General features: G+C 42.2%; 2 protein-coding genes across 3 annotated transcripts in view; one reads left to right on the top strand and one right to left on the bottom strand.

Moving 5' to 3' along the window:
- Positions 1–27,998, bottom strand: part of bicd1a (bicaudal D homolog 1a) — a 101,260-nt gene that overhangs the window by 62,628 nt on the left and 10,634 nt on the right. The gene's annotated exons all lie outside the window — the stretch shown is intronic.
- Positions 7,767–10,302, top strand: LOC112252571 (pyrin). The gene is made up of 2 exons (XM_024423891.2): positions 7,767–7,891; positions 8,764–10,302. The coding sequence occupies exon 2, from the start codon at positions 8,766–8,768 to the stop codon at positions 10,095–10,097; it is 1,332 nt and encodes a 443-aa protein (XP_024279659.1). The 5' UTR covers positions 7,767–7,891; positions 8,764–8,765; the 3' UTR covers positions 10,098–10,302.

Genomic DNA, 27,998 nt, shown 5'->3' with positions numbered 1-27,998 from the left:
CTAGAATCGGCTTCCTATATCGCAACAAAGCATCCTTCACTCATGCTGCCAAACATACCCTCGTAAAACTGACCATCCTACCGATCCTCGACTTCGGTGATGTTATCTATCCTGTACGCTCTCGTTGGTTGGCCCTCACTTCATACTCGTCGCCAAACCCACTGGCTACAGGTTATCTACAAGTCTCTGCTAGGTAAAGCCCCGCCTTATCTCAGCTCACTGGTCACCATAGCAGCACCCACTTGTAGCACGCGCTCCAGCTGGTATATCTCACTGGTCACCCCCAAAGCCAATTCCTCCTTTGGTCGTCTTTCCTTCCAGTTTTCTGCTGCCAATGACTGGAACGAACTGCAAAAATCTCTGAAGCTGGAGACTCATATGTCCCTCAATAGCTTTAAGCACCAGCTGTCAGAGCAGCTCACAGATCACTGCACCTGTACATAGCCCTTCTGTAAACAGCCCATCTATTACCTACCTCATCCCCATACTGTATTTATTTATTTATCTTGCTCCTTTGCACCCCAGTATCTCTACTTGCACATTCATCTTCTGCACATCTACCATTCCAGTGTTTAATTGCTATATTGTAATTACTTCGCTATTTATTGCCTTAACTTACCTCAGTTGCACTCACTGTATATAGATTTTTTGTTTTCTTTTTCTCTACTGTATTATTGACTGTATGTTTTGTTTATTCCATGTGCAACTCTGTGTTGTTGTATGTGTCAAATTGCTATGCTTTATCTTGGCCAGGTCGCAGTTGCAAATGAGAACTTGTTCTCAACTACCTGGTTAAATAAAGGTGAAATAAATAAATAATAAATCATTTTCAATCCCCCATATCTTTTTGGGGTAAATATATATATATATCCATACACATATGCATACATATACACATATATACATACACATACCTATATAGAAAAACACACTTTAAAAAATATATACCTTTATTATTCCCCGCAAACCCTACCACACTACCCCCAATTAGAGTAAACTAATATACAATAACACTTAGGCTTCTACCTTTTAGTTTATGCATCTTATACACATTTTACAGACACAATCTATTTCACAATAGTTAAGAGTTATATGTTGTTTGTTTTTAGCTCTTCCTCTATTTCTGATGTCCAACCAGTTCTATTTGTAACTGTGCTATTTCACAAAATGTCTGAACCTATATACATTTGAAAGATCCTGTATGTTTTACATTGGTTATCTTGTTATTAGTCCCACCCTTCAGCTCCATTCAACCCCTCCCATCTATCTCTCAACATCATCCATTTTGGATTTCTATTTGTATATTTTCGACTGTGCTGTGATGCTTCACAAAGGTATTGAACCTTTCTATTCTCATAGCTTCTACAGATTGTAAAATAAAAATGAAAAATTCTGGTAAAATAATTATTATATTATTGATTGATTGACTATGGCTTTTCAAATCACCCAGTATTCCGATCTGCAGTGTTAGTTCCAGGCAAATGTTGCAATTCTTCAGTCATTCCTGGACCTGTGACCAAAAACGAGCTACATATGGACAATACCAAAATAAATTATCTAATGACTGCCTCCTCACAGCGAAATCTGCAGAGCTGGGGAGATTGCATCCCCCATATATATATATATATATATATATATATATATATGAAAACTTCACATTTTTCAAATTAAATTACTACACAAAATTCTTGCAACCAATAGAATGTTATATATATATATATATATATTCTATTGGTTGCAAGAATTTTGTGTAGTAATTTAATTTGAAAAATGTGAAGTTTTGAATCCAGCGTTGTTTTGCATATCAATTAATAAACCATGTGCCATGGAATGGGTAATTGAAAATCTCTTCCCAACTATTTAGCAATTTATATGGCACAGCTTTCAGTTTTTTGGTCCTGAAATTAAATTGGTATATGTTTTTATTTATCACACTTTTCTTTAACCATTTATGTTCTTTAATAGAGGGTCGACATACAAGTTCCTTACTTTTTCCCCCTTCTACTTGCCTCTTCCATTTTTGTGGTAATACTGCAATGACTTGGTTGTAATTTTGGGTAGAGCAGACATTTCCATATGTCTGTGTCAAATCCGAAAACTATCATTTCGAAAACAAAACGTTTATTCTTTCAGTGTAATACGGAACCGTTCCGTATTTTATCGAACGGGCAGAAACCATAAGTCTAAATATTGCTGTTACATTGCACAACCTTCAATGTTATGTCATAATTATATAAAATTCTGGCAAATTAATTACGGTCTTTGTTAGGAAGAAATGGTCTTCACAAAGTTCGCAACGAGCCAGGCGGCCGAAACTGCTGCATATACCCTGACCCCTATAAATAATAACCTCAAGTCAAAACCGTTACATAAAAAAATGGCACCCCAGATGGGACAGCTCAACATTGAAAACTAACCAAAGCAAATATTTTGTGTGGAATTAAAACAATGGATTCACCCCAAGAAAATGTGCTCATCCATATCATACCTGTCAATGGGAATACACAGGGCCATTCTGACCATCAATCTGACAATACAAATCATATTGTGATGGAAATAATGGAGTTGATTTGGGCCAGAGCCCTGGGAACCTGAATGCTCGGTCTGGACCACAGGCCAAAGGAGGTCTAACCAGTTACTCACTTATTGACATGGATCTGTGTGGAAGTACTGAGCTAGCCCTCCCTCTGACACCCAACCTTCCTCCATTGTCTGGTTTATCTCCAGAGGTTGTAGTCTTACAACTTCAAGGTGACATCCTTGATATTCGTCGGACTCAACATCTCCAAACTCTAATCCACCATAAATTCAAATGTCTGAGTGAAGAGCAACAACAGAGTGCCATGGAATTCAGAAACTCACTGAGCACTCTAACCCACACGCTGACAGAGCTGGAAGACGGGAAATTACTGGTGTCATGGACAGGCAGTTTGACTACCAATGAAACCAACTCACTGCCACTCTCCAATGGCGCCTGCAACATCACCACACTGAGGTCGTTAATTCTGTTTTATCCCATGGTTAACACTGTAGACCACTTGCAGACAGAACTCTCTAATTGTGTTAAAATGTTGGATGACGTGTCTGTGGACATGGCCTCCATTAGGCACAACTCCTTGCACAGAGTTTCTCTGGTGTCCACTTCTGTTCAGATCACTGTGGGCCAAGATGGCACCTCCGAACAGCCCAAGACAAGGCCATGCTGCAGACCCCCCTTGCAGGATGCAGTCCACCATGCATCCTGGTGTTCATTTTCATGGTCCGATAACTCCCTCCCCCTGTACCTCCTCAATCCCTCCTAGCTCTTTTGTTCATGGTGATATGAGTAGATGTCATGTGGGGGCGATGCCCATTAAATTGCAATTTCCCACCTTGGGGAAAAAGATGACAGTCCTGATCCGCTAATGTATCTGGAAAGATGTCATGACTTTCTTGCCCTCAATCCCCTGGCTGATGAAGAACTCCTTGCCACATTGAGGATTGTGTTGCGTGGGACAGCTCGAGACTGGTGGGATGTGGCACGTCTCACTACTACCTCCTGGGCTGACTTTGAGTCCAGGTTTTCCTCTGCATTTCTGTCTGAGGACTACACAGATGAGTTGGCAGACAGTGTCAGAAATCGAGCGCAAAGAGAGAAAGAGCATATCTCTGACTTTGCATGCGGTTACCACTCCCTGTGCAGAAGGTGGAAACCTGGCATTGAGGAGGAAGAGGTCATTAAATTGATCTTGAAGAGCATCAGCCCTCTACTAGCCAGTCAACTCAGAGAAAGAGTCACCACTGTCGATGGACTGGTTCGCCTGGGACAGCAGTTTGAGAAGGACAGAGAATGCCAACAGCAATATGAACAGAGAAAGAAACAGACACCCAAACAGTTACCCAAGCCAGACCATCAACAACAGCCAGTCTCCAGCCAAGAACCATCCCATGTTCTGTTGGAGATGTAGCCAAAAGGGACATTCTTCAGCTACATGTCTAAGACCGTATCAAGTAAACCCTTCCAGAAACCACAAATCACAACAGGCCAACACACCTAACTCTCTTCGCAGGAATGACCATCCTACTCTGGGTGCTTTAACCAGAGCTGAAACCCCAAGAGTCACTGCCTACGCCCCCCCATCGACATCCCCTTTTCAGTTAATACTGCACCAACTGGTGTTACCCCTGTCCATAGGCCCATGGACACCGGGTCATCCTACACACTGCTCAATGAGAAACTGTGGAAGGAGGATAAAGGTCCACAATACAACTTGAAGCCGTGGACAGAAGGTCCACTCTATCTGGCTGATGGTGAGGCTAAACGACCACTTGGATGGAGTGAGGTAGAGTTCCGCCTGTGTAATCGCTCCTATATGATTCCTTCTGTTATCCTACAAACCAAGAAACTTGCTTTTCCTTATCGTGTCGGGAATTGATTTCATGTACTTCAGTGGTGTCCAGATTGATATCGCACACAATTGCTACTGGTTTCCATACAATCCGAGCAAGAAGCATTTCTTCCAATCAGAAGCTACGACGTTACATGATTGGGGTTCAAATGTGGCAGTCTTCTCTGCCGTTGCTCCGTTACCACTAACCCTTGATAATCCTTCTGATGATCTCCTTTTACAGGCTGTGAGAAGAGCTCAGCTGGAGCAGCCAGAGGAGTTAAGGCTGTTGGAACAGCTGCAGAATAATGTTGATGTATGTACTTCAAAGCTAGGACACACCGGGCTCCCGAAGCACAAAATATTCCTTACACAGGAAATGCCGATCAAGCAAAAGCCATATCGTTTGTCCCCAGCGAAGCTAATCACCCTAATCACCCAAAAGGGACTCACCCAAAAGGGACTCATTAATGATATGTTAACACAAGATATAATAGAACGTTCCTCCTCTCCCTGGGCTGCTCCTGTTGTCCTCATCCCAAAGAAGATAGGAAGACCAACAATGTTTCCCAGACTGATGCCTATCCTCTTCCCACCATCCCCGAGATCCTGGAGTCATTGTCTGGCGCTGTTGTGTTCACTACCCTTGACCTCAATAGTGGTTATTGGCAGGTTGAGATGGACCAGGAAAGCAAGGACAAGACTGCTTTTGTCTGTGCTGAGGGCTTGTTTTCCTTTAAGGTGATGCCTTTTGGATTAAAGAATGCACCTGCCACTTTCCAAAGACTCATGGAGATTGCGTTAGGTGAGCTCAAAGGGAAGATCTGTTTCGTCTACCTGGACAATGTAATTATCTACTCCCAGAACAGAGAACAACAATTTCAAGATCTTCAAGCAGTGTTGGACAAGCTAAGAGAAGCTGGTCTGACCTTGATTATGAGGAAGAGCAACTTCTGCCAAACCTCCCTGAAGTTCCTTGGCCATATTGTGTCTTTTGACGGCATTCATGTGGATCCTGACTTCCCTGTGCCAACCACACTCAAGGCCCTTCAACGGTACCTTGGGATGGCTGGATGGTACCTACGGTTTGTGTCAAACGTCTCCCAGGTGGCAGAACCCCTCAACGCGTTGAAGTGAAAAGGAAACTCTGAAACAACACCTCGTCACACCTTCCATTTGAGGTCATCCCAACTTTGATTGCCCTTTTGTTGTTTACACTGATGCAAGTGATGTTGGACTTGGTGCTGTCCTAGTCCAACAGACTGGACTTTCCAGTCGGACATTGAATGGAGCAGAACGGAACTACTCCACAACCGAGCAAGAGTGCCTTGCAGTTGTCTGGGCTTTGGAAAAGTGGAGGTACTACCAGGAGGGAAGACATTTCACTGTGGTCACGGACCATTCCTCCCTAGTGTGGGTGTTCAAGACCAACAAACCAAGCACCAGACTCATCAGATGGGCTCTATGGTTGCAAGAGTTCACCTTTGCAGTAGAATACAGGAAAGGAAAATACAACACTGTTCCAGATGCCTTATCCAGAGCTCCTGCTTGTGGTAATGGTGGCCCTCATCTTACATGTGCTACTATCCTGTCAAGCAGTCGAGACTCCCCCAAAACTGACTTTCCCATCTCTGATGAGGCCATTTGGAAAGCCCAAAAGGATGATCCAGAAGTACAGGCTTTGTACCAGACTATCCTGGAAGATGGAGAAAAGATGGTCAATCCTACCACAAAGCTGACCATCAATGAAGACAAAGTCTACCGAGTAGTACAACTACCTCACAGAACACTCTACCAAATGTACATACCTGAAACTCTACGCCTTCAACTGCTTCAACATATCCATGAAGACCCATTAGCTGGTAATTTGGGCAGGTTCAAAGTCTACAAGCGGTTGCAAGCACACATCCGAAACTGTCAGGTTTGTCAAATGTACAAACCGGAAGGTAGAAAGCCTGCTGGCAAGTTGCAGCAAAAGGTTGTTACCCGACCTTGGGAAAAGTTAGGAGTGGATTTGATGGGTCCATTTCCTAGAAGCTCCAATCAGAATGTGTACATGCTTGTTTTTGTTGATTACTATTCAAAGTGGGTGGAGCTCTTTGCCCTGCATCAGGCCAAAGCGAGGACCGTCTCTAACATCCTTACGAAATAAATCCTGACTCGCTGGGGAGTGCCTGATTACATCCTGTCTGATCGAGGTTCCCAATTTGTCTCTGATCTCTTTGAGGAGATCTGCCAAAGATGGAACCTGAGACAGAAGTTGACCACGGCCTATCACCCACCTTGATTAACCTGTCCCTTCCCATTCATCTACACGGACTGTAGTGGATTTATCAGGTGACATCAATAAGGGATCATAGATTTCACCTGGTCAGTCTATATGCCATGTTCCTATTGTTTTGTACAATCAGTGTATTATCCAGATACTGTCTGTTAGCACTCGGTGGTCTATAGCAACTTCCCACAATAATAGGCATTAGGTGAGGCAGGTGAACCTGTAGCCATATTACTTCAACAGCTTTTGACATGAGATCCTCTAAGCTTGACAGAAATATGATTCTGAATATTGTCATTGTCCTTCCTGTCTCTTCTGTAGATTTCAGAACCAAAAAATCTGCACAGTATGTCCCTTACCCTGTCACACTCTGATCTATTTCGCCTGTCTTGTGCTTATCTCCACCCCCCACCTGGTGTCTCCTATTTTTCCGCATTATCCCCTGTGTACTTATACCTGCGTTTTCTGTTTGTCTCTTGCCAGTTTGTCTTGTTTTGCCAGGTCTTACCAGCGTGTTTCCCATTTTGCAAGTTCTTGTTTTCTAGTCTTCCCTGGTTCTAACCTTTCTGCCTGTCCTGAGCCTGCCTGCTGTTCGGTCCCTTATTGACTCGGATTAGGAACTTCTGCCTGCCCTCGACCTGCCCTTTGCTATAATAAATATTCTGAGAACCGAACTATCCACCTCCGGTGTCTGCATCTGGGTCTTATCCTGAGTCTTGATATCCCCTGAGGCTGTGACAGCCTCTCAGCCTCCATCCATGCATAAAACTGTTAAGAACCACATAGGACCTGTCAAACTCCAGGCAGCCATGTGGTATATAAGGGTGTGTGTGTCTGCAAGGATGTGTCCTAGTCCTCTGTCTTCAGCTCTCCATAAAGCTAATGATTCATTAGGGCCTCATGTCCTATATACTGGGCTGCCATGGAGTCAGTGGTTTAGTTCACTGAACTAGTGGTTTGATGATTTAGGGTGTTGTATTAAGTCCAAATTATATCATGTGCATTGCTATGTGCACCGACTTAAGTTAATATTTAACTTGAGTTCCTTTAAGTTGATTTTATGCAATAGTTCTTTATAAGAAGGGGGAGGAGGAGGAAATACATATTTTATGCTGGTATGACTGACGTCAGGGTATTATAGTAAAGTGAAACTATCCTGGCCAGGTACTGGATATAAAGTAATCCTCTTTCAAGTGAAGTGAAAGAAGAGAGCCAACTGAGACACTACTAGAGGCAAACACATAATCAGGTGAGTGTACAAGTTTATTTACCAAGGGGACATTTCTTAACGCTTTAAAGGTGCACTATGCAGAAATCACTCTATTTCCTGGTTGCAAAAATTGTAATAGTTCGCCTAATTTCAGTTTGTGACAAAAAAAGCATTCATTATGTAGTGAGAATTTAAGATGTATATCTCACATTTCAATATGAATTTGGTGTGTCGCCTAAAAAGTTACATATTGTAGATTTAATAGAAATGCAATGTATAGATTAGACATCGCAAACTTTTGTAGATAAATTGTGGATTTTCTACAATACATTATACAGTTCAAATGTTATTTCATGGTAGTATCCTAATAATATGCCCCAGGATACATTCCATTTTTTGATCACTGGCATCCCAATTATTATTTGCGTCCTGAGTGAGAAGTGTTTGTATGTGTTTGTTGTTGATACAAGGTATGACAGCAATCCATGCTTGGCCTGGCACTGTTTTCTGTGGCACAAATCCCATGCAAGTCATGTTACCTACACTATATGACCAAAGTATGTGGACATCTGCTCGTCGAACATCTCATTCCAAAATTATTGGCATTAATATAGAGTTGGTCTCCATTTTGTTCTAGAGGATTTGTTCGTTTTGAGATTTTAGCCTCTCTGTTATGTTTTCAGTTTAAACAGGCTAATGATGCATAAGTCATTGACTGGCAGACTGGGCCAAGCAAAGTTTTTTCCCCCAGAGAATACATGTAACCAATGCTGCCTTTTATCTCTACATGGATATATACCAGTCATTAAAGTTTCAGTTCTTAAATCGGGCTTTGCATTCATATTCTAGATGGACTGAACAAAAACTAAGCTAAACTAGACTAAAACATGACTGTGTTTTCTTGTTCCCAGAAATGTCACCAAACAACAATAGGATAGGGAGGGCCCTGAATGCCAGCCTGTTGTACCTGCTGTTATCTGTGTGCCTGACATGCACCGCTGCTCTGGAGGAATTCGAAGAAGATATTGAGATCGATGATGAGGAGGAAGACCTGGAGTATGAGTACAGCATGAAACAAGACAGACACACCTGTAGAAGCGGCCAAACTGGTCAGTATCCATTCTGCAAGGACAAGAACCACTACGTCCACATAACGGATGAGTGTGGAGAGATAGACGTAAAAAAAGTGAGGGTGGAAATGCAGCTGATGATCCATGACCGACGTGAGAAGATAAAGGAGATCGCACACGCTGCAAAACACAGTGAGAAAAATGTGGAGAGGGAGAAAGCGGACACAGTGCTGTTACTGACTGAAATGGCAAGGATCGTTGAGAAGACCTACATAAAAGTAATTGAGGAGATTGAGAAGAACCAGGAAGCAGCAGCAACCTGGGCTGTAGAGCATATTCTAAAGCTATCACAGGAAATCTCTCAGCTACAGAAGAGAAGCAATGAGCTGGAGCAGCTCTCACACACTGAAGACCACCTCCACCTTCTCCAGATGTTCCCATCCCTTTGTACCCCACCGGCTACCATCGACTGGTCCGAGGTCAGCGTTCACAGTGATCCCAGTGTTGGAGCTATGAGGAGAGCTGTGAACAAGCTGAGGGAAGCACTCAATGGTGAAGAGAACAGGCTGTCTGCTGCTGAGTTGGGAAGGATCAAGAAGTGTGCAGTGAATGTGACTCTGGACCCTGACACAGCACATCCCAACCTCATCGTGTCTGAAGACGGGAAACAAGTGAGATTTGGAGATCTCTGGCAAAATGTCACAGACGGCCCTCAAAGGTTTGATGTTGTTGTTAATGTCCTAGGAAAAGAGGGTTTCTCCTCAGGAAGATTCTACTATGAGGTGCAGGTGGAAGGAAAGACTGACTGGATTTTAGGAGTGGCAGTAGAGTCCATCAACAGGAAGGGAAGGACTATTGTGGAGCCTGACAATGGATACCTGGCTCTATGGATGAGTGATGGGAATGAGTATATAGCTCTTGATAAGCTTCCTGTCCTCCTCTTTCTTAATCAGACGCCCCAGAAGATAGGGATTTATATTGATTATGAACAGGGTCAGGTCTCCTTTTATGATGTGGACAACAGGTCTCATATCTATTCTTTCTCCAATTACGCTTTAAAACCTGCTAAACTTTATCCATTCTTCAGCACCTGCACTGACAATGACGGTAAAAACTCTGCCCCATTGGTCATTACCCAAGTCAATCAGAAACTAAGTATTCACTTCCCAACTTAAACTTATATAAATGTTAAAGGAAACACTATGTTACATCAAATCATACATTTTGTTTATTTTTTGTTGTAAGTTTTAAATGTTTTCATATTTCTGCAGTTATCTGCATTCTGTCTAAATTAAAGGTATTGAATGGCATTAACTGAATGTCTGTATTATATAAATCAAGTGTATCTGGAGAAATTAAACGAACCCATTCAGTCACCAATTTGTCTCAATCTGAGTAGTTCCTCTTATGCAGAAGTGGCACCACAAGAGTTTTTGTAATTAGGTCACATGGTTTAAAAAAAACTCCTGTCCTTGGGGAGGATGAAAACCCTGTCAAACTGCAGCAACAGTGTACTTTACTTGTTCACAGACACAGAGAAACCAACATGATTGGACAATACATCTCATAGGGCTGAGCTTGCTTTTTGCTGGTTTGCATCGTGTAGTCCTGCCCTATGTAACTGTAGGCCTTTGTCAGTCTTTGTCAGCTGTTGTGTTTTATTGATTCATTCCAGTTAATAATTTTGTGTTGATAAAGTCAAGGTAGCCAAGTCAGCTGGAAGTTGGAACCATATTTGATCCCATTCACATTTTCTCAAACAAGTGGGCAATAAATACACAACGTTACCGATGTGTTTACCCTGGACAGAGGGACAGAGCGCGTAATAGGCTCGACTATGTAGCCGCTGCTGAACAGACTGACAAATAGTCTAGTTTTCATGCAATACATCAGGGATCATCAACTAGATTTAGCAATTGTCAGTTTTTTTTCAAGAGCGGATGTTCGGGGCCGGAACATAATTACAAATAATTTGTACACTGCCAAATGACCCCAAGAAGCCCAAACGGATATGTTTGACCAAAACATAATAATTTCTAAACCTTGCTTACATTTTATACGATCACGTGTCTCTATTTTATATATATTTTTAACTTATGGGGCTAAATAAAAGGACCTGCGGGCTGCCAGTTGGGGAACCCTGCAATACTTCATGTCAGATTGCACATTTTTAGGTGTATAGACTGCTATATTTATGTAAGTGTATTTGCTTGTGTCTGCCGATAGTGACGTGTTATCACCCTTGCTAAATAAATACTGGAGGAAAGTGGAGAGAGCTGCGATTTCCGTGAATCGGATTAGTCAAGACACGCACAGAGCCTGCAGCAGCACTCCGATGTGAATTGAAAGTGAAAATGTGAGCAAATTGATAAATCGTCAAACTGGTTAAAAACAAAATAACTGCACTTTGCCCCTCTTTTTAACGCTTTACGTCATTATATTTTATTCAACTAAATCAAAGATGGAGCGGCGCTGCGACACCTGACTGAAAAGTGCTGTGGCAAATGCCGCCCCGCCACACTTTTTCTGGCAGTCCTGCTCTTATGTCTTACGGGCGGTAGGTAGCCTAGTGGATAGAGCGTTGGGCCAGTAAAAGGTTACTAGATCGAATCCCCGAGCTGACAAGGTAAAAATCTGTCATTCTTCCCCTGAACAAGGCAGTTAACCCATTGTTCCTAGGCTGTCATTGTAAATAAGAATGTGTTCTTAATATATATATATATTATAACTGACTGTGGTTACACCATCCAGAACCCTCTAAATGACACAACACGTTTCACCCTGACAATTCTACAGTATGTCCTCATCCTTAGAAATCTGTTGATACCCTAGGGCAGGGTTTCCAAAACTCGGTCCTGGGGCCCCCCTGGGGGTACGTTTTGGTTTTTGCTCTAGCACTACACAGCTGATTAAAATAATTAAAACTTGATGATGAGTTGGTTATTTGAATCAGCTGTGTAGTGCTCGGGCAAAAATCAAAACGTGCACCCAGGGGGGGCCCCAGGACCGAGCTTGGGAAACCCTGCCCTAGAGTGAGATGGAATCAGGACCTGTATCTACAAAGCGTCTGAGTAGGAGTGCTGATCCAGAATCAGTGCTACTTTTTAGATCATAATGAATAAGATTGGATGGGGGGGACCTGATCCTCGATCAGCACTCTTAATCTGAGATGCTTTGTGGATACGGGCACAAAGCTCTAATGTGGAGAACCACACACACTCACATGTTCACTTTGTTTGACAAATCTGCATTAGCTGAGTAATTGCAGGGATGAGAGAGAGAGAGAGAGAGAGAGAGAGAGAGAGAGAGAGAGAGAGACAGCGTTGCTCTCTGGCAGCAGGCAGGCTGATTGGTGTTCTGTGTCAGCTCCAGCAGACACACAGAGAAGCAGCTAATGGCTGTCTCACAAAGCAGGAGGCGTGAATGAGACAGAGGGAGAGTCTACAGTCTCTTTCCCGCACTTGCCAGGACTATAGCGAGGAAGATGGAGTGCTGATATGGGAACGAGACTCACAGTTTCTAGTCTTCTGTGTACTGGGTGACTGCAAACAACCCAGTCTTCTCCTCACACAACACCAATCATTATAGGAGAGAGAGTTTACAGAGCAGTCAACAGAGCACCCTTGGAGTGAATGTGTGCGGGTGAGCCTTGGAATTTGGGTGTACTGTAGGCCCACACACAGGGGTGATGTCATCAGCCTAACGGCTCATTAGGCCCATACAAGCACACTCTCTTCCTCTGTTTGTGTATGTGATGTAACAGCCATTATAAACTAGGTGGTTCCAGCCAAGAATGCTGATTGGCTGACAGCCGTGGTATATGAGACCGTATACCATGGGTATGATGAAACATTTGTTTTTACTGCTCTAATTACTTCAGTAACCAGTTCATAATAGTAATAAGGCACCTTAGGGGTTTGTGGTACATGGCCAATATTCGACGGCTAATGGCTGTATCCGAAATGCGTCGTGCCTAAGAACAGCCCTTGGACGTGGTATATTGGGGCGGCAGGGTAGCCTAGTGGTTAGAGCGTTGGACTAGTAATTGGAAGGTTGCAAGTTCAAACCCCTGAGCTGACAAGGTACAACTCTGTCGTTCTGCCCCTGAACAGGCAGTTAATCCACTGTTCCTAGGCTGTCATTGAATAAATGAATTTGTTCTTAACTGACTTGCCTAGTTAAATAAAGGTAAAATATATATTTTTTTAAATGGCCATGTACCACACACCCTTGGGCCTTATTGCTTAAATATCCTGCTGTCCATTCCATACATTGGATTATACCCTTGAATGAATTCATGTAGCAGCACCTGCTTTAAGATTTCCATCAACTTTATGTGCACCATACATCAATAACCATAACCTCACTTTCCACGACCAACAATCACACTTAGTTACAAGCCATCTCTGATAGGGTTGCTATAGTGGGTTAATTAAGTGGGTTAATCTGGGATGGGTTAACGGCTGTCTCATCCCATAGATATTCCAGCTGGCTAGATGAGAGAGGAGAAGCCAGAAGCTCTGACCTGAAAAGTAAGATGGCACCAGAGAATAAGGCACGTTTTACGTGCCCCCAACCGATTGTGTTTTTTTGTTTGTTTATTTGCGTTGTTTGTAACTTATTTTTTTACTTATTTTGTACATAATGTTGCAGCTGCCGTCTCTTCTGATCGAAAATAACTTCTGAACATCAGGACTGTGATGACTCACCACAGACTGGCAGAATATTTTTTTTCCTTTAACGAGTCTGACGAGGCCGACGCGAACGATATACTGCTTTCTCGGGAACAGGCCCAGATTCCCGTGATTTGCGTGAAGAGAAGTCGGGGAAATAGGGTCCGGAGGGCGGGCTGCCTTCTAAGAATTTGTAGGTGATTGAATAAACCCCCACTTCCTTCCATTCTGCTAGCAAACGTTCAATCTTTGGACAATAAAATTGATGACCTACGTGGAAGATTAAACTACCAACGGGACATTCAAAACTGTAATATCTTATGCTTCACAGATACGTGGCTGAACGACGACACTATCAACATAAAGCTGTCTGGTTATACGCTGCACCGGCAGGATAGAACAGCGGCGTCTGGTAAGACCAGGGGCGGCGGACCATGCATTTTTGTAAATAACAGCTGCACGACATCTAAGGAAGTCTCGAGCTATTGCTCATCTGAGGTAGAGTATCTCATGATAAACTGTAGACCACACTACCTACATACAGAGTTTTCAACTGTATTTTTCATAGCTGTTTACATACCACCATAGTCAGAGGCTGGCACTAAAACAGCATTGAATAAGCTGTATTCCGCCATAAGCAAACAAGAAAACGCTCACCCAGAGGCAGCACTCCTAGTAGCCGGGGACTTAAATCCATTTTACCTCATTTCTATCAGCATGTTAAATGTACAACCAGAGGGGGAAAAAAACTCTGGACAAACTTTACTCCACACACAGAGACAGATACAAAGCTCTCCCTCGCCCTACATTAGGCAAATCTGACCATAATTCTATACTCACGATTCCTGCTTACAAGCAATAATTAAAGCAGGAAGCACCAGTGACAAGATCAATAAAAAAGTGGTCAAATGAAGCAGATGCTAAGCTACAGGACTGTTTTGCTAGCACAGACTGGAATATGTTCCGGGATTCCTCTGATGGCATGGAGGAGTACACCACATCAGTCATTGGTTTCATCAATAAGTGCATCGATGACGTCGTCCCCACAATAACCGTACGTACATACCCAAACCAGAAGCCATGGATTACAGGCAACATCCGCACTGAGCTAAAGGTTAGAGCTGCCGCTTTCAAGGAGCGGGACTCTAACCCGGAAACGTATAAGAAATCCCGCTATGCTCTCCGTCGACCCATCAAACAGGCAAAGCGTCAATACAGGACTAAGATCGAATCATACTACACCGGCTCTGACGCTCGTCGGATGTGGCAGGGCTTGCAAACCATTACAGGCTACAAAGGGAAGCACAGCCGAGACCTGCCCAGTGAAAAGAGCCTACCAGACGAGCTAAACTACCTCTATGCTCGCTTTGAGGCAAATATCACTGAAAAATGCATGTGAGCACCAGGTGTTCTGGAAGACTGTGTGATCACGCTCTCCGCAGCCGATGTGAGTAAGACTTTTAAACAGGTTAACATTCACAAGGCCAAACGGATTACCAGGACGTGCACTGCGAGCATTCCCTGACCAACTGGCAAGTGTCTTCACTGACATTTCCAACCTCTCCCTGCCCGAGTCTGTGATACCAACATGTTTTATGCAGACCACCATAGTGCCTGTGCCCAAGAACACTAAGGTAACCTGAATAAATGACTACTGACCTGTAGCACTCACTTCTGTAGCCACGAAGTGCCTCGAAAGGCTGGTCATGGCTCATATCAACACCATTATCCCAGAAACCCTAGACCCACTCCAATTTGCATACCGCCGCAACAGATCCACAGATGATGCAATCTCTATTGCACACACTGCCCTTTCCCACCCGGACAAAAGGAACACCTATGTGAGAATGCTATTCGTTGACTACAGCTCAACATTCAACATCATAGTGTACTCAAAGCTCATCAATAAGCTAACCTCCTCCTTCAACTGGATCCTGGACTTTCTGACGGGCTGCCCCCAGGTGGTAAGGGTAGGCAACAACACATCCACCACGCTGATCCTAAACACAGGCGCCCCTCAGGGTGCGTGCTCAGTCCCTTCCTGTACTCTCTGTTCACCCATGACTGCACGGCCAGGCACGACTCCAACACCATCATTAAGTTTGCCGATGACACAACAGTGGAAGGCCTGATCATTTACAATAACAAGACAGCCTATAGGGAGGAGGCCAGAGACATGTGGTGCCAGGACAACAACCTGTCCCTCAACATGATCAATACAAAGGAGATGATTGTGGACTACAGAAAAAAGAGGACTGAGCACGCACCCATTCTTATCGACGGGGCTGTAGTGGAGCAGGTTGAGAGTTTAAAGTTCCTTGGTGTCCACATCACCAAGAAACTAACATGGTCCAAGCACACTAAGACAGTCGTGAAGAGGGCACAACAAAACCTACTCCACATCAGGAGACTGAAAAGATTTGGCATGGGTCCTCAGATCCTCAAAAGGTTCTACAGCTGCACCATCGAGAGCATCCTGACTGGTTACATCACTGCCTGGTATGGCAACTGCTCGGCCTCCTTCCTGCCATCCAGGACCTCTATACCAGGCGGTGTCAGAGGAAGGCCCTAAAAATTGTAAAAGACTCCAGCCACCCTAGTCATAGACTGTTCTCTCTGCTACCACACGGCAAGCGGTACCGGAGCAGCAAGTCTAGGTCCAAGAGGCTTCTAAATAGCTTCTACCCCCAAGCCATAAGACTCCTGAACACCTATTCAAATGGCTACCCAGACTTTTACACTGCTGCTACTCTCTGTTGTTATCATCTATTCATAGTCACTCTACCTAAATGTACATATTACCTCAACTAACCGGTGTCCCCGCACATTGACTCTGTACCGGTACCCCCCTGTATATAGTCTTGCTATTGTTATTCCACTGCTGCTCTTTCATTACCTGTTGCTTTTATATCTTATTCTTACCCATATTTTTTTAAATTGCATTGTTGGTTAGTGGCTCGTAAAGTATTTACATTTATTTTATTTGAATCAGCATCAAAAGCCTCCGAGTTGAGTAATAGTCAGGGATTCTACAGTATAACCAAAGGAGTGCTCCTCCCAAGGTCATTACAGAATATACTGGCCTACAGCAATCTCCTAGTTCTCCTATTTCCCCTTCTCTTTCTTCTCCTCTACAGAGGGATTGTGAAATGACTAAAATGAAGCATGAAGCACAACTGAATCCCACTCCAAACTACTTCAGTCTGCCTACAACCATCCATGTTTATTGTTGAGGTTATGGACATGAGCACTTGTAACTTTACTGTGAGGAGGTAGGGTTGCAAAATTCCGGTACCGTTCCCAAGATTTCCTGGTTTTCCATTAAACCAGATTTGAGCTGAAGGATTCCAAATTTCCCTGCTTAGTCCCTCACAAGTCCAGAAATCTTCCCAGCACGATTTCAGAAAAACCTTATATTAGGAAAGCTAACAGAATTTTGCAACCCTGACTGTGAGTCTATCCAAGAGGGTTTTGGTTAATATCTGTATCAATAAATTATAACCAAAGCACTGTGTTACTTTGGGCCTCAACTTTATTATACAGTTGAAGTCAGAAGTTTACATACACCTTAGCCAAATACATTTAAACTCAGTTTTTCCACAATTCCTGACATTTAATCCTAGTAAAATCACTGTCTTAGGTCAGTTAGGATAACCACTTTATTTTAAGAATGTGAAATGACAGAATATTAGTAGAGAGAATGATTATTCTCAGCTTGTGTTTCTTTCATCACATTCCCAGTGGGTCAAAAGTTTACATACACTCAATTAATAGTTGGTAGCATTTGGTAGCATTTCCTTTAAATGGTTTAACTTGGGTCAAACGTTTTGGGTAGCCTTCCACAAGCTTCCCACAATAAGTTTGGTGAATTTTGGCCCATTCCTCCTGACAGAGCTGGTGTAACCGAGTCAGGTTTGTAGGCCTCCTTGCTCGCACACGCTTTTTCAGTTCTGCCCACAAATTTTCTACAGGATTGAGGTCAGGGCTTTATGATGGCCACTCCAATACCTTGACTTTGTTGTCCTTAAGCCATTTTGCCACAACTTTGGAAGTATGCTTGGGGTTATTGTCCATTTGTCCACTGTACTGAACTCAACCCTACTCTATTCTGCTGTGCTACATTGTACTGCACTGTACTCTACTGTGCTCTGCTGTGTTGCGCTGTGATGTCCAAAGTTGTGAAACATGAGGACAATGACATTGACATCCATAATTATGCATTTCTGTGTAGTGCAGATCAGGGACCCATTAAGTAATTCCATTACTATAATTCTGTTACCAAGTGTAAATCCACTTCACATATAGTAGTATAGTAGTTCAATAACCAAAATAGATTTTTTCAAACTCAAAGGTGCCATGTCATATAGCTGACAACCCATTATTTCTGAAGACATCACTGAATCTTAATTCGGGAGATGTTTTTGGAAAATGTGGGCGCATAAACATTTTAGGGAGATTTTCCCGTAATTCCTTTACCAAGGCTGGCAACTGCACAGTTCTTCCACTAAAATTCATTTTTGTAAATGTTTCAGTGAAAATTGTCGAAAGTGGTCCTTGTGCATAGCTGTATGGTTTGTTAAACTTTGAAATCAATGTTTTTTGTTTGGCATACATTTTAAAGTGAAAAAATGTGGGCAACATTCTGTCACTGTGAAATTGCCCAGCACAAACAGCTGATGTAGGGCTCTATAACCAATACAGAAGCCTACCGGCACAGGAGTCCAGTTCCTTTTCCAGAATAATTTCACTGCAGCAAGTAAGCTAGTCTCCTGGAAGCACCCCCGGCATGCTCCCATGGGCCAGCATTAGATCTTGACTTACTCATGCGAGAATCACAAGGGAGGACACAAAAATCACAGATATATTAATATACAAATACACTAAATATACAGGATATAACGTTAGACTTTAATAGGCCCCGCTGACAACATGATGACCAGACTGATTTGCTTTATCTGATGAAGGTCAAAGTTGATCAAACCCTCACTGAAAAATGTACAGATAAGATGAAATGCCCCTTTTCAAATTTTCTTCACTTGCTCAATTTGTTCAACTTTATATGGCCTAAAGGGTAAGTAAGCTTTCTAACCCACGTGCATCAGTTATCACATTTATTCCCTATTTTTAAATGCCAAGTCATTATCTCTCCATCTGCAGGCCCCACGTCTCCTACTATTGTGTATGGTGCCTGCGGCCCACTCCCCTCTCCAGAGTCAACACTGTCAAAATGTCCACACTGCAACAAAGGCCTGACAAAACCCCTCAAGATCCCTTTTTGTGGAGCATGACCGGTCAATTCCATCATCCACCCATCTGTATACAGTCATAACACACACACACACACACACACAACCACACACGCCCATGTCACGTCCCTCTCCCTTCATATAATTTCCACAGTCCAATCACCCAACCCCCCGCACAGTCAATCCAAACGCCACAGGCCGAACACAAGGGCAGACGGTATCTTATCTGTATGCTTATTTTATGCTAAACCCTGGCCACTTCTGATGAGATTACAGGTCCTCCACTATACCTCCACTAAACTACAAGGTGGCAGCTTGAGCACACGCTTCCTACCGAGCTCTGCATAGCAACTTTTGAAAGATAACGGAAAGTGTATTATTTTGAACTACCAAATTAATACTTTGATTGCTAAAAACACCAGGTTATTGATGATTTAAGATGATATTTTCCAAAATGTCACAGCGTGCTGACAGAAAGAAAAATCTTATGGCTACCTCCTCAGCTAGCAATGCTCCGCCATCATCCAATGTTGTTACACAGGAGGCAAATGCTTTGATTGACAACTGCCACAACTATACTGGTCTGACAGACTCTATGACACTTACCGTGTCAGACGAGGATTTTCCTTCTTTGCCTATAACCCCAAGCAAACCTCCAGCTTCCAAGAAAGGCATGTTTGATCTGGGCCCAGATGCCGCTGCCAATAATGATGTTATCGCCACTCTTTCCAGGCTCATCAATACAAGGTCCGATGCCATAGGGTAAATGGCCGTCAACAACGCAATGAAGATCGAGAGCTTAAAAAAAAAAAAAAAAAAAGGAGGAGGGAAAGATGAACTTGTGCCAAAGAACAATCGTGGAACTCGAAAGCTACTCAAGACGGTGGAATCTGACACTGTATAGAGTTCCCGAGGCAGATGGGGAGAATGTGCGGCAAATGTGCGACTGTCATAGACTGTGCCTGGTGGCCAACACAAGTCTACCTACAGTAAATAGCTACCTCTGATGTGAGCAGATCCCACTCCCGGCTCTAAGGTGATTCAACTTTCATTCTAACTGCACAAAACTACTGGAGTAATGGATATTTACTATTTTATTTGTTCTCTAACTTATGATATTTTTACCTGCAGTATAGGCAGTGAGCAAGCTCATTGTTGTTTCTTCTTCTGACAGTTATCTTTGTTACGCTAAACTATTCTCACTCAATAATTTATATCTACAGTATATGGTTTCTTTTCATTCTTACTCGATTTGTGAATGTTGTTTAGCTCATTAGTACTTTCTGTTCTATATTTCACTTTGTCGTTGTCTATAGTTTCACTCTATGCTAGGGGGTTAAGAAATAATGTAAAGCGCAAAGCCTTATTTTTTTAATTTCCAAACACCTTAAAACAGAGTCCCATTCAGTTTCTACCGATGTCAACTTCTGGAGATCTCAGTGGGGAAATGATGTATGGCTCTCTCATGGTTCTGAACACTCTGCTGGAGTTATCACTCTAAAGAATCATTTCAATTGAATTATTTTGCACTCTGACTGTGACCCCTTTGGTCACTTTCTTTGTCTTGTTATCAACTGTAACAATAACATTATTATTATTACCAACATTTAGGTACAATTCCAAACTTAAAAATGATCAGTTACTTGAATCTTTGGAAAAGCGTATTCTCCATTGGCTAACCAAGTTCTAAACAAGTTCCCTACTTTTTTTCACCTTTCTTTAACCATGTAGACTAGTTGACAACAAGTTCTCATTTCCAACTGCGACCTGGCCAAGATAAAGCAAAGCAGTGCGACACAAACAACAACACAGTTACACATGGAATAAACAAACATACAGTCAATAATACAATAGAAAAAGTATATGTACAGTGTGTGCAAATGAGGGAGGATAAGGGAGGTAAGGCAATAAACAGGCCATAGTGGCAAAATAATTACACTGGAGAAACACTGGAGTGATAGATGTGCAAAAGATGAGTGTGCAAGTAGAGTTATTGGGGTGCAAAGGAGCAAAATAAATAAAAATCAATAACATTATAACCTTTATTTAACTAGGCAAGTCAGTTAAAAACAAATTCTTATTTTCAATGACAGCCTAGGAACAGCAGGTTAACTGCCTGTTCAGGGGCAGAACAACAGATTTGTACCAGATTTGTACCTTGTCAGCTCAGGGGTTTGAACTTACCTTTGAACCTTCCGGTTACTAGTCCAACGCTCTAACCACTAGGCTACCCTGTGATTATGTGGATAAGGTAGTTGGATGGGCTATTTACAGATGGGCTATTTACAGATGGGCTATGTACAGATGGAGTGTACAGGTGGAGTGATCTGTGAGCTGCTCTGACAGCTGGTGCTTAAAGTTGAGGGAGATATTAGTCTCCAGCTTCAGTGATTTTTTGCAGTTTGTTCCAATAATTGGCAGCAGAGAACTGGAAGGAAAGGCGGCCGAAGGAGGAATTGTCTTTTGGGGTGACCAGTGAAATGTACCTGCTGGAGTGTGTGCTATGGGTGGGTGCTGCTATGGTGACCAGTGAGCTGAGATAAGGCGGGTCTTTACCTATCAAAGACTTATAGATGACCTGGAGCCAGTGGGTTTGGCGACGAATATGAAGTGAGGGCCAGCCAACGAGAGCATACAGGTAGCAGTGGTGGGTAGTATTGGGGCTTTGGTGACAAAACGGATGGCACTGTGATAGACTGCATCCAATTCGCTGAGTAGAGTGTTGGAGGCTATTTTGTAAATGACATCGCCAAAGTCAAGGATCGGTAGGATAGTCAGTTTTACGAGGGTATGTTTGGCAGCATGAGTGAAGGATACATTGTTGTGAAATAGGAAGCCGATTCTAGATTTAATTTTGGAGATGCTTAATGTGAGTCTGGAAGGAGAGTTTACAGTCTAACCAGACAACTAGGTAGTTGTCTACATATTCTAAGTCAGAACCATCCAGAGTAGTGATGCTGGACAGCGGGCCGGTTTGGGCAGCGTTCGGTTGAAGAGCATGCATTTAGTTTTACTTGCATTTAAGAGCAGTTGGAGGCCATGGAAGGAAAGTTGGCCATGGAAGGAAAGTTCCTAACTGCCTGTTTATATTGGTTCCTAACTTCCTAGTGTCCAAAGAAGGGCCAGAAGTATACAGAATGGTGTTGTCTGCATAGAGGTGGATCAGAGAATCCACCAGCAGCAAGAGCGACATCATTGATGTATACAGAGAAAAGAGTCGGCCTGAGGATTGAACCCTGTGACACCCCCATAGAGACTACCAGAGGTCTCAACAGGCCCTCTGATTTGACACACAGAACTCTGTCTGAGAAGTAGTTGGTGAACGAGGCGAGGCAGTCATTTGAGAAACCGAGGCTGTTGAGTCTGCCGATAAGAATGTGGTGATTGACAGAGTCGAAAGCATTAGCCAGGTCGATGAATACACCTGCACAGTATCGTCTCTTATGTTATGTCATCGTTTAGGACCTTGAGCATGGCTGAGGTGCACCCATGGCCAGCTCGGAAACCAGATTGCATAGTGGAGAAGGTATGGTGGGATTCGAAATGTTTGTTAACTTGGCTTTCGAAGACCTTAGAAAGGCAGGGTAGGCTAGATATAGGTCTGTAGCAGTTTGGGTCTAGAGTGTCTCCCCCTTTGGAAAGCTGCCCCTCTTCAATCTTTGGGCATCTCAGATGATACGAAAGGGAGGTTGAACAGGCTAGTAATAGGGGTTGCAACAATTTTGGCGGATAATTTTAGAAAGAGAGAGTCCAGATTGTCTAGTCCGGCTGATTTGTAGGGGTCCAGATTTTGCAGCTCTTTCAGAACATCAGCTATCTGGATTTGGGTGAAGGAGAAATGGGGAGGTTTGGGCAAGTTGCTGTGGGGGTGCAGGGCTGTTGACCCGGGGTAGGGGTAGCCAGGTGGAAAGCATGGCCAGCCGTATGGCCAGCGGATTTATCGGTGGTGACAGTGTTTCCTAGCCTCAGTGCAGTGGGCAGCTGGGAGGAGGTGCTCTTATTCTCCATGGACTTTACAGTGTCCCAGAACTTTTTGGAGTTTGTGCTACAAGATGCAAATTTCTGTTTGAAAAAGCTAGCTTTTGCTTTTGCTTTCCTAACTGCCTGTTTATATTGGTTCCTAACTTCCCTGAAAAGTTGCATATTGCGTGGGTTATTTGATGCTAATGCAGTATGCCACAGGATGTTTTTGTGTTGGTCAAGGGCAGTCAGGTCTGGAGTGAACCAAGGGCTATATCTGTTCCTGGTTCTACATTTTTTGAACGGGGCATGCTTATTTAAGATGGTGAGGAAACCACTTTCAAAGAATAACCAGGCATCCTGTACTGATGGAATGAGGTCAATATCCTTCCAGGATACCCGGGCCAGGTCGATTAGAAAGGCCTGCTCGCTGAAGTGTTTTAGGGAGCGTTTGACAGAGATGGGCTGGTCGTTTGACCGCAGACCCATTACGGACTCAGGCAATGAGGCAGTGATCGCTGAGATCCTGGTTGAAGACAGCAGAGGTTAGGTTGGTTAGGATGCTATCTATTAGGGTGCCAGTGTTTACGGATTTGGGGTTGTACCTGGTAGGTTCATTGATAATTTGTGTGAGATTGAGGGCATCAAGCTTAGATTGTAGGATGGCCGGGGTGTTAAGCATGTCCCAGTTTAGGTCACCTAACAGCACGAGCTCTGAAGATAGATGGGGGGGGCAATCAATTCACATATGGTGTCCAGGGCACAGTTGGGGTCAGAAGGTGGTCTATAGCAAGCGAAATCGGTGAGAGACTTGTTTCTGGAAAGGTGGATTTTTAGAAGTAGAAGTGCAAATTGTTTGGGTACAGACCTGGATAGTAAGACAGAACTCTGCAGGCTATCTCTGCAGTAGATTGCAACTCCGTCCCCTTTGGCAGTTCTCTCTTGTCGGAAAATGTTATAGTTAGGGATGTAAAGTTCAGGGTTTTTGGTGGTCTTCCTAAGCTAGGATTCAGACATGGCTAGGATATCCGGGTTGGCAGAGTGTGCTAAAGCTGTGAATAAAACAAACTTAGGGAGGAGGCCCTAAGCTAGCGGGCTGCGGCTAGCAGATGGGCATTCAGGGGACGTCGCGACGGAGGAGCTTGAGGTAGGAATCCGGAGATATGGAGAAAAATAAGTCTGATTTGCTCTGGTTTGAGTCTTGCTGCGCAGACTGGCGAGAGTTGTCCGGGCTAAAGGTAGCTGATGACCACTAGCTTGTAGCTAGTTAGCTGGCTAGCTTCTGTTGGGGGTTCCGGTTCAAAAGTAAAGAAAATAGCAGATCCATACCACATTGGGTGAGCTGGAAACGGCAGATAATTTTTTTTTTTTATATCTACAAAGGCGTTCAGAGGTCTATTATCAGCAACCATCACCCTGTGTTCCAATGACATGTTGTCTCGCATGGAATAGCCTTCATTTCTCAGAACAAGAATAGACCGACGAGTTTCAGAAGAAAGATTTTTTTGTTTCTGGCCATTTTGAGCCTGTAATCGAACTCACAAATGCTGATGCTTCAGATACTCAACTAGACTAAAGAAGGTCAGTTTTATTGCTTCTTTAATCAGAACAACAGTTTTCAGCTGTGCTAACATAATTGCAAAATGGTTTCTAATGATCAATTAGCCTTTTAAAATGATAAACTTGGATTAGCTAACACAACGTGCCATTGGAACACAGGAGTGATGGTTGCTAATAATAGGCCTTTGTATGCCTATGTAGATATTCAATTAAAAATCAGCGGTTTCCAGCTACAATAGTCATTTACAACAATGTCTACACTGTATTTCTGATCAATTTGATGTTATTTTAATTAATGGACAAAAAAATGTGATTTTCTTTCAAAAACAAGGACATTTCTAAGTGACCCCAAACTTTTGAACGGTAGTGTATATCTAATAATATCCGACTGGTGTTAGACATTATTGACTATTCTGATCTAATCTTTGAAGATTTTATAGATTTATTGTCTTCTTAGACATTTATAAAGTCTTCGATACAGTGTAACATGAGTTTCTATTTCTCTCCCTTGTGAAATTTGGTTTTGGGGAATTCTTTTGTAGTACTACTAAAACTCTTTATATGAATGGGAACAGTGCCATTAAATTAAAGCATGGCAATTCAAGATTTGATTTGAAAAGAGGAATTAGACAAGGTTGCCCAATTTCACCTTACCTCTTCCTGCTTGACACCCAACTTCTTACAAGTTCTGTTAAATCCAGCGATATAAAAGGGATCTCTATTGCTGACAGAGATATTATCATAAGTCAGCTTGCAGATGACACCTCCCTCTTTTTGAAAGATGCTGACTAGATTCCTAGAGCAGTCGATGTGATAAATATTCTTTCCAAAGCATCTGGTCTTTGCCTAAACCTTAATAAGTGTGAATTGTTTGCTATTAAAAACTGTGTGATACCCTCTATATGCAAAATTCTAGTCAATGAAAAAGTAACATACATTGGGATTTTCATATCTAAGGATTAACAGGAAAGATGCTCATTAAATTTCCTAGCTATTAATAAAAAATAAAAAAATAAGTTGAACCATTGGTTGCAGAGGGATTTATCCTTGAAAGGTTGAGTATTGCTTTCTAAAACTGAAGATATCTCCAGACTTCCTTATGCAGCCCAGTCCCTACATCTTGACAACAAAATATGTAAAGCGGTTGACCAGCTGCTTTTCAACTTCATCTAGAAAAAACACATTACATTAGGAAATCTGTCATTATGAACACATGAATATGGTGGACTAATGTTTTTGATTTTCCTACTTTGAATAATACCTTTAAGATAAATTGGGCTAAACATTTCTTAAAGAATCCAACATCAATTTGGAATTTCATCCCTCATTAGATCTTCCCCCATTTTGGTGGTTTCAATTTTATGTTACTTTGTAACTGTAACATTGATAAAAGTCCTACAAAATGATCTGCTTCTCATAGACAGGTATTCTTAGCGTGTCATTAATATATAAACATCGTTTCCCCCCGCATCGGTATTTCATTTGGAATAATAAGGATATTTTGTATAGAAACAAGTTTTTATTTTTAAAGAACTGTTTCAATAATCATATCCTGCCGGTGAGTCAACTTTTTAATGCAGAAGGATTGTTACTCAATTATGAGGAATTTTTATCTCTACAATATCCCTGTTACACCTAGAGAGTTTGCCATAGTCTTTGATACTATTCCATCTGGAACTCTCATGTTGTTCAGAGGTGTAACCAGACCTCACCTTCTTGATCAACCCTGGCTTAATACAGTTGACTCACCAATAGGAAAAATGTGGTTCTCCTTGCTCCCTCAGAACAACAGATGTATGTGCTACGTGCTTTATTTCAAAGGGATATTGTTTCCATTCCTTATGTCACAATTTACTGGATTATATTTGTCAATAATATCTGTTGAGAAAAAGTCTGGTTATTACCACACAAATACCTGCTTTTTAACAAAGTCAAAGAGATCTCTTTCAGAATGATCCATAAGTATTACCTTGCGAATCATTACCAGAAGAAACTCCAAAAAGACATTAACATTAATTGTACTTTTTGTGTTGAGCATCCAGAAACAGTTTTGCATTTATTTTGGCATTGTCTACATGTAAATAAAATTGATGGAAAGATATTCATAGTTTTGTAATTGTTCATATTCTTGATGACTTTTTTTAAATTTTTTATGGGAGAATGTGCTGCTCGGTTTTCTTAACCATAATAAGAATAATTGTGCTAATGACAAAATGTAATATTCATAAATGTAAACTCTTCTGTGTTTTCTATAAGGAATTTGAGCAATACATTAAGACCATTCAACATTCTTCTCATAAGAACGCTGTTAAAACAATCAATATGTGTTTCTTTTAAGGTCTTTGTATAGTCTGTAATTTGTTGTACCCCCAAGCATATGTTGTCATTGTTTGTTTGAATACTTCTTGTATGTATGTATACTGGTCTTTCTGCAATAAAAAAAAATAACTACAAGGCAATGAGACCTCCAAGCCCTGGATCAACCTACAGCATGTGACTTCCATACTGAATTCTGGCTCAGATGATCCCTGTGTCAGACAGGCACCAGACAAAGGGAGGCGGAAACACAATTACTACATGATCTTGTTTCACCACGTCATGCATTAGTGGCTTTCAGTCAATAGCTGTTGCCATCCATTTTGAAGAAATCGCATTAAATCGCTGATTGAGTTTTATGAACTACAAGTGCATGTTTCTCCCCATACCAGTATTAGTCACATTTTTGTCATTTGTATAATGATTTAGTCTAGTTATTGTAAAAAAGACAAAAACATTGGGCCATTTTTGTTAACTAAGTACCATTACATTTTAGTCACATCACATTTGTATTTCCTCATTAACATATAATACATTAACATATAGTACACGTAAATGTCTGACTTCTATGTGTTGTCCTACAAACAGATTTTTCTGCACAACATCCTATCGCATGATTCTCTTCCCAACAGCCAACTTGACAGAAGAACACATTGCTCTGCAGCAGATTAAAAATCACGCACCTTGACATTGTGTAGCTATATTTGAATCAAAATTCTGTCATAAGTACAGATCTGATGCAGCAAACTAACTAGCTAGCATTATCAATCTGTTATTACCTGATTGTATGTATGTGTGTGTGTGTGTGTGTGTGTGTGTGTGTGTGTGTGTGTGTGTGTGTGTGTGTGTGTGTGTGTGTGTGTGTGTGTGTGTGTGTGTGTGTGTATATATGTATATATTGGTAGCATTTTTTCCCCGTCAACTTGTGGGTGCAAACACTGACTTCTCCAGTGGAAACGTTACATTCATTCTTGTTTTAATCGACATAAGTAAAGTGGCTTCAAACGTCGCCCCTTTTTCTACTGGGAGATTTTACCACTGGGAGAGTAGCCATGGCGTGTGCCTTATTTACATACATTATTTGTAGCTGCCTGATGGAAAACGGTCGACGGGCAGAGAGGTGACTCGTGAATGACCTGGGCATGGTATTTATTTTACACCAATAACAGCATTGCAACACTGCAATGAGAAAGCATTTACAATTCTGCTAATATCATGCATGCTTTTGATTGGACCAAACTAATATGACTGAATAGCTCTCAACATGTCCAAAAACCTTTGACCAGTCAGATCTTAGTTACAGAGAAAATGTTGTCACGTA

This window comes from Oncorhynchus tshawytscha, linkage group LG06 (assembly GCF_018296145.1).
Source record: "Oncorhynchus tshawytscha isolate Ot180627B linkage group LG06, Otsh_v2.0, whole genome shotgun sequence".
In the NCBI taxonomy this organism is placed as follows: domain Eukaryota; kingdom Metazoa; phylum Chordata; class Actinopteri; order Salmoniformes; family Salmonidae; genus Oncorhynchus; species Oncorhynchus tshawytscha.
The sequence above is the reverse complement of the archived record's forward strand: the minus strand, read 5'-3'. Positions and strand labels throughout refer to the sequence as shown.

Bases quoted from the DNA above. Each gene is read 5' to 3' on its own strand.
- LOC112252571 (XM_024423891.2), top strand. From the start codon at position 8,766: ATGTCACCAAACAACAATAGGATAGGGAGGGCCCTGAATGCCAGCCTG.